The sequence below is a fragment of the Heptranchias perlo genome, chromosome 38, assembly GCF_035084215.1.
Source record: "Heptranchias perlo isolate sHepPer1 chromosome 38, sHepPer1.hap1, whole genome shotgun sequence".
NCBI lineage: Eukaryota > Metazoa > Chordata > Chondrichthyes > Hexanchiformes > Hexanchidae > Heptranchias > Heptranchias perlo.
Genome location: NC_090362.1, coordinates 16910131 through 16923263, shown reverse-complemented (window position 1 = coordinate 16923263; position 13133 = coordinate 16910131). Strand labels below are relative to the sequence as shown.

General features: G+C 39.7%; 1 protein-coding gene across 6 annotated transcripts in view; it reads left to right on the top strand.

Annotated features, from left to right (window-relative positions):
- Positions 1–13133, top strand: part of csk (C-terminal Src kinase) — a 117074-nt gene that overhangs the window by 22834 nt on the left and 81107 nt on the right. For 2 of the 6 annotated variants that reach the window (XM_067973556.1, XM_067973555.1), the window contains exon 1: positions 5903–5934. The exons of 2 other annotated variants lie outside the window; for them this stretch is intronic. In XM_067973556.1, coding sequence (XP_067829657.1) covers positions 5918–5934 — 17 coding nt within the window. In that variant the 5' untranslated portion in view covers positions 5903–5917. 2 more of the 6 variants (XM_067973558.1, XM_067973559.1) reach the window with 2 other exon arrangements.

Below are 13133 nucleotides of genomic sequence, written 5' to 3'. Positions count from 1 at the left end.
ATGCCTTGCTACTTTTTGTTTGCATTGGAAGGAAACCTACAGATACAAATTTTTTTTGGGTGGGGGTCCAGAAAGTTGTATATTTCCTTGGGAAGATGAACCAATCTGTAAGCTTGTACTGCTCTGTGTCTGTCCTTCCATCCCCATCTAATGAGAAATGTGAAATTGACATCGTTAGCTGTTACTTCTTTGGATCCATGTGATGTGAAAGTTAGCATTAAGCACTACATTGTGAAGTTAAGTCCCTTTTTGTACATTGATTTTGTGAAACGTGAAAGCTGTTGCAAAGGACGTTGTTTTTGTTTTTCCCCATCCAGTTCATTAGCATTCCTTACAACTTTTAAGTGTAAGGGGTTGTTTTGTTTAGATTAAATGTTGTTCATTGTTCATCAGGGAACTCAGGTTTGTGTACAACATGTGTGTGCATATATAGTTTGGATGATAAAACTGCAAAACGAGCTTGGCAAGGATTGCACTATACTCTCTTGGCATCTCCTAGTAGATTAGGTTTGGGCAAATCTTGTATCAGTAGGAATAAGAGATTAAGATCAATCAAAACTGGTCAGTGAAGATTGGTGTCCATATCCATTGTGCCCCAGAGTGGGATTAGAACTGGGAATTCTCAACATGGTGAGTTCTAACCTTGGCCAAACTACCAGGGAGTGGTGAGTGAAGGCTCAGGTGCTTTCCCAACAACAAAGGAATGGAAATTGGCACACACGTTAAGACCTTTGTGCAACATTATGCTGTCACTGCAGTTCTTTGTTTCAGCTTGAGCAGTCTTCATTGGTGAGATTTAACACTAGTGTCATGGTGTTACAGACGAAACCAGTACTGTACATAGAACTGGTGGATCTGCCAGCAGAGATTTTATCTTTTGCTGGGATTTGTTAGTTACCAGAACAAGTTAAGTTATGCCATTTATATTTGAGTGCAGCCAGTGGCGTGGGAATGATGTGCTTGTCCTCAGCTGCACTGAGTAATTTTAAACACTCTCCTGCCTGTTTCAAGGCCATCACCAAGTTTATGGGATTATAGCTTGTTTGCCTTCTAAGTTGGAGGAAAGTAATTTTAAAATGGGGAATACAACAAAAAAAATCTGTTAATCTCACCCACACAACGAAATGCATATTTTGATTCTAAAAATTCCCTTGTAGTGTGGCTTTCAATAGCATATCTACAGCCGAGAGAGAAACTAGTAAAGTCCAGCACTGAATATATTGAGTACTGTACCAAACCCAAGTTCTGTAACCCAACTATAGTTAATTCAATAGTAAATTTAATTCAATTGATGAATAAGCAAGAGATGATTCTTTACCATTAATGGGTTGAGGAAATAATGTTTCATTTCCACTTAATTTCTCTGCTACTACTGTTTATCCTGGTACCATTCATCATCGTTCTTCCATCTGGAATTCCACATAAATTGCATTTACCATGTCTCACTTGTGTCTCCCTGGCTTTTCTACTCATCTTCTGTTTTTCTCTTCCCTGCTGTGTTGCGCCCCCTCTACATGGACTGTTTTGTTTCTTCAGCCTGTTCGCTGATATATCCTGACACACTACTTGTCTCTTACTCTCTCTATACCTCTCCCCTTACCACAGTTAGTGTCAACCGCTGCTACTTTTCTTTGCTACTAGCTGTTAATTTGTTGGCCTTTGATCACTTACCTGCTGCACAAAAATATAGAATTTTTAAAATTCGTTCATGGGATGTGGGTGTCGCTGGCAAGGCCAGCATTTGTTGCCCATCCCTAATTACCCTTGAGAAGGTGGTGGTGAGCTGCCTTGAACCGCTGCAGTCCGTGTAGTGAAGGTTCTCCCACAGTGCTGTTAGGAAGGGAGTTCCAGGATTTTGACCCAGCGACGATGAAGGAACGGCGATATATTTCCAAGTCGGGATGCTGTGTGACTTGGAGGGGGGCGTGCAGGTGTTGTTCCCATGTGCCTGCTGCCCTTGTCCTTTTAGGTGGTAGAGGTAACGGGTTTGGGAGGTGCTGTCGAAGAAGCCTTGGCGAGTTGCTGCAGTGCATCCTGTGGACGGTACACACTGCAGCCACAGTGTGCCGGTGGTGAAGGGAGTGAATGTTTAGGGTGGTGGATGGGGTGCTAATCAAGCGGACTGCTTTGTCCTGAATGGTGTCGAGCTTCTTGAGTGTTGTTGCAGCTGCACTCATCCAGGCAAGTGGAGAGTATTCAATCACACTCCTGACTTTGCCTTTCCACCATCTACAAGGCACATGTAAAGTTTTACTACACTTACTTAAGACATCCCTGTTTTCTAATATATCTTAGTGGCTTGAATTTTTCCACCAGAGCTAGTGTTAAGGAAATCAGTACATCTTTCAAAGTGGAATCCTCATGAACTTTAACCAGTTTTACTACTGAGGGAAGTGGGAGTAAAATAAACCAAATCTACAGAAGCATGTTACTGGTGCCAAAGCAATATGGTGCCTGATTATGAGTCAAGTGCTCCATGACTTTTAACTATTCAAGTTCTGAAAGATAAGCATAGAGCAGCAAAATGTGTGTGTCTCAAGGTTATCTTGTCCACATAATCTTGGTCTGGTAGTAAGTAGAGTGAGATAAGGAAGTTTTTGGTGTCTTGTGCAGTGAGTAATAAAAATGAGAAGGAAGTTGAAAGCCACTGATCTAATCTGTCTGTCATGTTGTCATGCAGCCATTATGTGCATGATCAACCTCAGTTGTATAGCAACCAGTTCCAGTTTGCAATGAGATGCATCCTTGTTCATTTTAATTACATATGTTTGTCTTCTCTGTTGTCTTCACCTCACCCCATCCATTGCTCTTTCATTTGTTTATATTAGTTGAATAAATGGCAACATTTAATATTGAAAAATTGAATCTTTTGAATCGGCCATACCAAATCGTTGATTTACAAGGAGTGAGAGCTGTCTGTTTTGAAGTTCATATTTTGTACCCACAGGTAGATTATGATTTCTGCTGCAATATTTCAAGCTGGTTTAGAATCCACCCAGATGCTTTGTAGCTGTAAGCCTTGAATCATTGCCATTTATACAAAAATGAAGACTTTTGGGTTAAGTTTTATTGAGTTCAACCAAACCGTTTCAGGAGTCCCCATATAACAGCTTACTTGGGTCAAATTATTTGGCTTCTTTGCTGGTCTAGATATGGATAGAAAACTACTGCTCCTGATTTAGAAAGGGACTAATAACTCTGAATTTGTTATGAACTAGTACTTTGGCTGTGCCAACAGGGACCATTGAGTGGTACAGGGACTTGTCACTGCAGAACAGCACTTGTGCAGTTTATCAGTTTGATTGCAGATCTCAGAACCGTACCTTGAGTGACTCAGTAACTTCTAAATATTCTGGCAATTAACTTCACATGTTCCAACAGAACTTAATCTTGGCTTCTTTCCCTACAACCAAGGCCACAAATGGATGGAGGCGAGTTATGAAGTGTATTAAGAAGCTCAATCTGAATGTTAATATTGAGGCCCTATCTTGTGAATATGGGGCTTTATCGTGCATTAACGAATTTGACTTTTTTTTATTGTGCACTTGTATGACATTTTCATTTACTGGGAAGTGCCAAGGACCAGATTTACAATATTAAGTTCTAGTCTGCTGTATTACTTCTAACTTGTGTCTAATAGCTTTGCTGAATGTGAGCAATGGAAGAAAAACTGCAAGTTACTTAAGCCAAATATACTGAAAGTTTTGTGTGTGACTTGATAAAGTCTTGATTTTTAAAAAATGGAGGATCTACCCTCAACGTTATATGCAATCTATTTTGTTTATGTGGGAGAGAACATTAGGAGATTTTTCTAGAGTTGATAGGCTAAATTGGGCATAAATTTTCCTTTCAATGAACAAGAATACTGTTTCTTTTGTATTTTTCACACAGTTGAGCTACATTTTGCTCTGAACTGTTTGATATGTTTATCAGGGTTTCAAAAGCAAATTTTAGGTCATATTTTCAGGTGGTCAACTCCTAGCTAGATACTCGTTTATGAACTCCATTGCTCTGGTCAATTTTCATTAACTTCTAGGAGTGCAGGGTGGCAAATTACTTAAATCCTAGTTTGCTTTGAATAAGTGGGAATCCAATATTGAGCACTGTAGGGCAGTGTCTGTGCATCTAGCATTTATGGTCCCCCCTACTTGTTAGGATCAATGCCAATTAGAAGCTGGATATTTCCTTTTGGGTAGAAATAACCTGAGTAAGTACTTTCCCGCACCACTGGTGAAAAGTTAATGTAGGATTGGCAGTGACCTCTGAGGAGCTATGCCGGACCACTGCCTGAGTGGAGAGGGTAGTTTTTGTGTTTTAGAACAGTAACAATTGGTAAAACTGAGACACCAGCAATGGGCCAGTTAAATTCTGTATAAGGATCAGGTTTTATAATCCAGCAACTTATGTACTCAGTCAGTGTCAGCATGCTACTTGAACAGATTTGATCCAGGTGAAGCCCAGCAGAAAATATTAATGATTTGAGGCACTAATAAAGGATGATAATAAAGGATAATTGAAGTTATAACTATCAGGAAAAACTGAACAGGCAGGTGCTGTTTTCTCTAGAAAAGAGAAGGCTGAGGGGTAACCTAATAGATGTATTTAAAATTATGAAGGGGTTTGATAGGATAGATGTAGAGAAGTTGTTTCCACATGTAGGGTGTCCAAAACGAGGTCATAAATACAAGATAGTGGCTAATAAATCCAATAAGGATGTAAAGAGAAACTTCTTTACCCAGATAGTGGTTAGAATGTGAAACTTGCTACCACATGAGGTAGTTGAGGTGAATAGCATGGATGCATTTAAGAGAAAGCTAGATAAGCACCTGAGGGAGAAAGGAATAGAAGGATATGCTGGTAGGGTGAGAGGAGGCTCATGTGGAATATAAACACCAGCGTAGACCAGTTGCGCGAAGGGCCTGTTTCTGTGCTGTAAGTGCTATGTAAGAGATCAGAAATATGCACTTTTTTTTGTCTTTGTTGGCTGCTTCAGTACAGGCCATGGAGTCTCGAAGGTCACATATAAGGTTTCAGTTCTACAAAACCAGTTCAAATCAGCCCTGATTGATGAAAGAAGCTGGTCTTGCTTCTGCCAGCTGTAAAGACTTGCATAAAATGAGTTAAGCTCAACCTAGTTCCTCAAAGCACACAACTTCCCATAAATTGGTATTAAATTGAACTCATTTAGAGGGCACAAGGTTTTTTTTTAGCAATATTCACATTCTTGTGATGGGGTATGCCCTGCTCAGATTCAGGTTAAGACAAATTAGTGCAGAATGGTGGGAGCATCAGTTTTATATTTGGAATCAGTTCCATCAAATGCCTCTAGCCCCTAAAATGAAGGTGTTCAATTAACCATTTTGTTTAAAAATAACCACCTCCCAAGGTGGGAAGAATCAGGGAAATTCAAATAGGAATCGAGATAGCTGTAAGAAAATGTTTAAGGGGAGTTTAGTGGCTGCAGACTTGTCCCAAGACTCTGCTATTGATCGTTATTGGCTAGTACCTGTTTGTGTGAAAGCGGCTTCCTGCCCTTGTTAGTCTATTTGCATATGGGTTTTCATGGGCATTAACTACTGGTAGCATAGTACCCTGAAGCTTCAATGTAGTGTGCAACAAGCATTTGCATGGTTTCTTCCCACAGCTGACATTGTGCAGTTAAAAGCACTAGTGGCGTCCCGCTCCAGGCTTCCATCTATGTTGCCATTAACCCACGTGCTAGGTTTTGTAAAAGCAACCCAGTGACACCAATTTTTTTCTTTTCATGCAGAACCTTCAAGATAGCATAGCTTCAACTGAGCCAAGATTGAACCACGTCCTACCGTTTCTTAGCACTGCCTTTCATTTCTTCACGCTGAACAGATGCATGTGCTGGGTTAGTTGGAAGTATTAACAAGTAGGACAGCTTTATTTTCCCATGTGCAAAATAGACCAGTGAGTCAATCAAGTAGTCTTTCTTGTTTACATGACTGAATTTTGATGTGTAACTTGGAAACAGAAGCTAATATGTTCTTGCACATTGTGGTCCTTGACCAATAAAACTGGCAAAAGGATTTGGTACCTGATAATAAGTCAGTTACTATTTTGTTGGGTGAAAAAGTGAAATCTGGATGAGGTAAGATTTGTTTAGCATGAACCAGTTACTAGTCGAGACAGGAACCATCCATATCTAACAAGAAAATTAGTTTTTAATTTTTTTCCCCCAAAATCTGTATTTTATCTTTTTTGCTGAGCAACCTTTATGAATAGAGAGTAATGGTTTTGATGAAAATTACTTCCAGGGTGCAACTGAAGGTTTGTTACGACAGAGGTATGGCTATTATGGATGATGGGGTCAGTTTTCATGTCTCAATAAGAGTAAATTAAATTGTAGTGCAACATCTTCCAAGTTCTTTGCTTGGGAAAAGGTAGACGGTTAATTGAATTAAGGGGGAGGAAGAGCTTTTTTTTGAGATGAACAAAAGCTGAGAGATTGTACTGTGTGGGACATCAATTTGCATTTTCAAGTCTTGATGAGTCTTTGTGCAGACTGATCGAGCAGCTTAAGTGCTGGGACTCTCTCGTGTTGCATATTTAAATCAGTAGGATTTAACCATGGCATTATACAGTTATACGTTATGTCCTTTTTGGGATAGCACTGCTTTACTCATTGCGTTCAATATAGAACCAGAGAAGATATTCAATTTTTTTTCAAAAGGGTGATAAATGTGATAAATGACCAGTAATACAGAAACTACCCAGTATTTTTTTTGCCTGATAATTAAGTTTAGTTTCCTTTTGAAATGAGAAGCAAATCTAAAAATGGTAATTTCTGATCTATATTTTATTTTCTTCCCCTCCTCTCTCTTTCTCCTCCTCCCCCCCCCCCCCCCCCCTCCCGAACATCTCTAACCCAGCATCCAGAAAATAAAATGTATCAGTAAGTCTCTAGCGTACTTCTCTTTATCCTTTAAACTGTTTCTTGCTCCAAGGAATATTGTGCTCAATGGGTCAGATATTTTATTTTTAGCTTAGCAGTTCATGCACTGCAGAAAAATCTCTTGATATTGAAGTGATGGGGAAATGCCACCTGGAGTTGTATTAATGTAACAAGGTAATACTGACCATACACTTCTTTTAAAAAAAAACCCTAACTTGAAGTTTAAAGAACAAATTGCTCTATTCTCTCATCTTTGCCTCATTTATCTTTATTTTGCCTTGTGCTTATATAGATTTTTTTGATTAGCACCTTTGTAAAAATGCATAAATACTGAGTTTGACTTTATCTGTCTCCCACAGCTTGTGTTGGGAATCAGGTTTGTGGGCTGATGGGTGTTGTAAGAACTTCTGATAGCTAAGTGATTCAAGAAGTGAGATGCTACCAGAAGGAGATGACTTGGTGGCACTGGAAGAGTCAGTATGCAAAAGTAAATATGCTTAGACCGATAGCATTTTGACTCTTTGTAAAAGCTGCATATATACTTTATCCCCCTGCTCTTGGAAAAAGGTTGTTTTCAAATGCATTTCATTTAAAATCTGCAGACTCGAGTTGTATAATATGCTGGGGTTGCATTGACTTTTTTTGAGCCAAAGTTTCTGCCAAAGCAACTTCATTGTAAGTCACAACTGAAATGAGCCACAGCTTCAAATGAGGCCTCCATATTACATTGACTTCTGGGGTACATATATGCAACAGTCGCACAAAGTATGAAATGTTGCTATGTCAAATGTCGTCTTTTTCCCTCGTAACATGCAGATGTTGGATTCAGTTAATTATTTGCGTAATAGTTGTGTATACTTTGAGTGGCATGACGGCAGCAGGTTGCTTTTAATTTTTCTGAATTAATCTGAGTGGGACAAGAGAATTTCAAAGTGTCAGCTAGTCTGAGTCAGAAGGTTGTGAGTTCAAGCCCCAATATTTGAGGCACATAATCTAGGCACTAAAGGAGTGATGCATTGTCAGAGGTGCCATATTTTGGATGAGAGCTTTAAGGCCCTATCTACCTGTTCAGGTGGAAAGATCCAGTGAAATTTTTGAAGAAATGCCGAGACGTTCTCCTCAGTGTCGTGGCCAACATTTACCCCTAAGCAAGCATTGCTAAAACAGGTTTATGCGACCTTGCTGGGTGCACATCGGTTACTGTGCTTGTCTACAAAACAAGTGTCTACATTTCAAAAGTAATTTACTGGCTGTGAAGTGCTTTGGGACTTCCTGAGGATGTGAAAGGTGTTTTATAAATGAAAGTTCTTTGTTTTTGTTCCTTCCTGACGAGTGCTCCAAGCACTCCATATGGCTGGAAAGGCAAGTACCCCAAATTTACATTAAAAATATGGCTCAAGTCTTGCTGTTTTCAATTAATTTGATCTGGGGTGGATTTAATTTTTTTAAAATCACAGTAACTTTATGATTTGTATTGCAGAGTGTTTAAATTTTAAACAAAAGAACTGCACCAAAAAATGCTCATGCTTGGCACGTTTCTAACTAATTGCTATTTTTCCATCTGGTTGCCAATTTTCACTGCTCTCCTCTGGAAAATCTCAACTCATCTGAGCAATGGTTCCATGGGTCTTAGTCACCCTTCTAGTGGGCAATGGTCATGTGAGTTTGGGATTGCTGGAAAGCTGTGAAATAGCAAGGATCACAGCTGAGTCAAATCCTGTTACCAGACATTCAAAAGGATGGAGCATAATTGGAAGGGGCAATTTTTTTTCCCCTCAATCTTGCCAAGTGTGTTGTGATCAACTGTAGCTTTCAACTGCTGTACTGGCTAAGATCATCTAGCTCAGCACAGACATAAGATTGATCCTGGAATCATTTTAGTATGTTTGACTCAGCTACTCCCTGAGCCATTGAGAACCACTGCAGCTCCTTTTCATAAAAATATTAAGTTGAATGGCTAAGTTTCCAATGACATTAATTTAGGAGTTGGATTTCCATTTCAGGTGGCCAGAGTTAGATGCATATAGATGTGATACAAACGACCAGTGCTGGAAATCTGAATTTTAAAAAAAACTTGCTAGAGACCCTAGCCAGTAACTCAGATGAATAAACCTTTTTGGGTGTGATCTTTCATCATAACTCTGATGAATAATCATATGCAAAATGTTAGTAACTTATCTTCCCCTCTCAGATACTGATTGACCTGTTTTGCATTTCTGTTGGTTTTTCTTCCTCTCTTCATTTGAATTTTGACTGTAATCATTTTTGGCAAACGTCATGTCATCTATTCGAATTTGTTAAAGGAGCTGTATATTAAAATGTAGTTATAACCGAAGAGAGATTTTAGCAGCTCATGACTATTTGTGGCCCGATCAAGCTTATGGTGTTTACTGAATATTTGGAATGCTATCCACTGCAAATGGAATGTGCCCAAGGCCATTTCAAGATGGTTAGTATCTACTATGCACAGCCTATTTTAACAGTGACACAATCTTCTATTTGAATGTGGCATAAAGTACCTACCCAAACTTGTTTTCTCACTTGCACTTTAATGATGTAGTAATTGGTTTAGTTGTCCATGCTGCTTGCTGCAAAAGTCACAAGTCCTATTTGGATGGGCTACATTCAATTTAGTCTGTACATTTTTTAATTTTACATTTTTCTACAGCTTTTAAAATGGCACAAATGCTCAAATTGACTTTGTAATCACCTTATGCTAAATATTTTAACTTTCTTCCCATATCCAGTCATTGCAAATTCAACCTGTAGCAGTAAATATCACATTGAAAAGCTATATTAAGAATGACCAAAGACAGTTTGTAGGCATTTGGAGCGAGTTCCTTTTGGGATTAAACTTTGACCACAAAAGTCCATCTCTGTATCTTGGTAGTACATATCCTCTCTCTGTATTTTAATTGTTGCACTTGGACTGAATTGAAGTAAAATGTTATTAATGTGGGAAGGTTTTTAATTGACAGTGCTTTTGGGGATTTAATAAGATTTCAGCACACCTGGATCACCAGACCTGATTTTGCTTGTTTAATGCAGTCTTTTAAAATAAAAAAAACTTTATGCCATAAGAGTGGTGCAGGTTTTCACTGGTGTTATGGAAGTTCAAGTTGAAACCTGTCCATTAGCAATTTGAAAGCATGGAACAGTGTCTCTACAGTCATTGGAGAATCATAGAAAGGTGCAAAAAAGATTTGGTAGGATGATACCAGAACTGAGGAGTTATACAAATCAGGAAAGATTGAACAGACTGTGGCTCTTCTGTCTAGAAAAGAGAAGACTGAGGGGTGACCGTTAATCTTTAAAATGATTTAAGGGTTTGATAGGGTAGACGTAGAGAAGATGTTCCACTTGCAGGGGAGACCAAAACTAGGGGCCATAAATGTAAGATAGTCACTAATAAATCCAATAGGAAATTCATCAGAAACTCCTTTACCCAAAAAGTGGTACTTTTTAAAGAGTTGAGGGTCCCTGCCTCTCCCACCAATTCGGGCAGCAAATTCCATGCACCCACCACCCTCTGGGTGTAAAAGTTTTTCCTCATGTCCCCTCTAATTCTTCCGCCAATCAGCTTAAATCTGTGTCCGCTAGTTCGTGAACTCTCCGCTGGGGAAACAGGTACTTCCTGTCTACTCTATTTAGGTCCCTCATAATTTTGTGCACCTCAATCAAGTCTCCCCTCAGCCTCCTCTGCTCCAAGGAAAACAACTCCAGCCTATCCAATCTCTTCTTGTAGCTGCAATTTTCAAGCCCTGGCAACATTCTTGTAAATCTTCTCTGCACCCACTCCAGAGCAATTGCGTCCTTCCTGTAATATGGTGACCAAAACTGCACACAATACTCCAGCTGTGGCCTCACCAGCGTTTTAGACAGTTCCATCATTACATCCCTGCTTTTGTATTCTGTACTTCGGCTAATAACTGAGAGCATTCCGTATGCCTTCTTTACAATCTTATCTACTTGTACTGCCACCTTCAGGGACCTGTGCACATGCACTCCAAGGTGTCTCACTTCCTCTACCCCTCAATATATTCCCATTTACTGCGTATTCCCTTTTACTGTTTGCCCTCCCTAAGTGCATTACCTCACACTTCTCCGGGTTGAACTCCATTTGCCACTTTTCCGCCCAATCCACCAAGCCATTGATATCTTCTTGGAGTCTACAGCTATCCTCTTCACTATCAACTACACGACCAATTTTTGTGTCGTCTGCAAATTTTCCAATCATGCCCCCTACGTTCAAGTCCAAATCATTAATATATACCACAAACAGCAAGGGACCCAACACTGAGCCCTCTGGCACACCACTGGAAATGGATTTCCATTCACAAAGACATCCATCGACTTTTACCCTTTGTTTCCTGTTACTGAGCCAATTTTGGATCCAATTTGCCACATTTCCTTGTATCCCATGGGCTTTTAGTTTCTGGCCAGTCTGCCATGTGGGACCTTGTCAAATGCCTTAACTAAAATCCATGTAGACAACATCCACTGCACTACCCTCATCAATCCTCCTTGTCACTTCCTCAAAGAATTCAATCAGATTTGTAAGGCATGACTGTCCTTGAACAAATCCATGCTGACTATCCCTGATTAAACCATGTCTTTCCAAGTGACAGTTTATCCTATCTCTCAGTATTGATTCGAATAGTTTGCCCACCACCGAGGTGAGACTGACCGGCCTATAATTGTTCGGCCTTTCCCTTGTACCCTTTTTTTTAAACAATGGTACTACGTTTGCAGTCTTCCAGTCCTCCGGTACCTCCCCTGTATCTAGTGAGGATTGGAAAATGATCCTCAGAGCGTCTGCTATTTCCTCCTTGGCTTCTTTCAATAGCCTAGGAAACAATCCATCTGGCCCTGGTAACTTATCAACTTTCAAGGATTCCAGTCCCTCTAGCATTTCCCCTCGTTATGTTTACTTTATCCAATATTTCGCACCTCTCCTGTTTAACTTCTATGTCCGGATCATCCCTTTCCTTTGTGAATACGGAGACAAAATATTCATATAAAACCCTACCCACGTCCTCTGCTTCTACACACAAGTTACCCTTATCGTTCCTGATAGGTCCCACCTTTTCCTTAGCTATCATCTTGTTCTTAATATACTGATAAAACATCTTTGGATTTTCTTTAATCTTACCAGCTAATATTTTTTTCATGCCCTCTCTTTGCTTTCCTTATTTTGTTTTTTACGTCATCCCTGTACTTTCTATACTCCTCTAGGCTTTCTGCAGTATTTAATTTTCTCTGACAGTCATAAGCTTTCTTTTTCTGCTTTATCTTGCCCCGTATACTTCTAGACAACCAGGGGGCTCAAAATTTGGCAGTGCCACCCTTTTCTTTGAGGGGATGTGTCTGCATTATACCTGTAGAATTTCACTTTTTAGTGCCTCCCACTGGCTTGCCACTGATTTCTCCTCAAGTAGTTGTGTCCAGTCCACTTCTGTAAAATCCCATTAGTTCTGTAAAATTTGCCTTCCCCCAATTTAAAACATTTACTCCTGATTTAACTCTGTCCTTTTCCATAATAATGCTAAAACTAACTGAATTGTGGTCACTAAGCCCAATATGGTCACCCACTTGCCTATTTCCCAGGACTAAATCTAGAATTACATCCCCTCTTGTTGGGCTTGTCATGTACTGGCTAAAAAAAGTTCTCCTGGACACAGATCAAGAATTTTGCGCCCTCTGTGCCCCTCACACTGTTTGAATCCCAGTTGATGTTAGGGTAGTTGAAGTCCCCTACTATTATTGTCCTCTTACTTTTGCACTCAGAAATTTGCCTACATATTTATTCTTCTATCTCCCTTTTGCTATTTGGGGGTCTATAGTGCAATCCTAGTAGTGTGACTGCTCCTTTTTTATTTCTTAGCTCGACCCATATGGCCTTGATTGATGATCCATTTAGCATATCATCCCTTCTCACAACTGTAATTGATTCTTTAACCAATAATGCTACCCCCCTCCTTTTTTATCACCCACTCTATCCTGCCTGAAAACTATATCCAGGGATATTGAGCTGCCAATTACCCCCCTCTTTTAAGCCAGGTTTCCGTTACAGCAATGATATCGTGCTGCCATGTGTCTATCTGTGCCCTTAGCTCATCTGCTTTGTTTGTAATACTCCTTGCATTGAAGTATATACCCTTTAACCCCGTCAAATTCCTGTGCTGAACACTATTTAACCTTTTGCTTCTTTTGC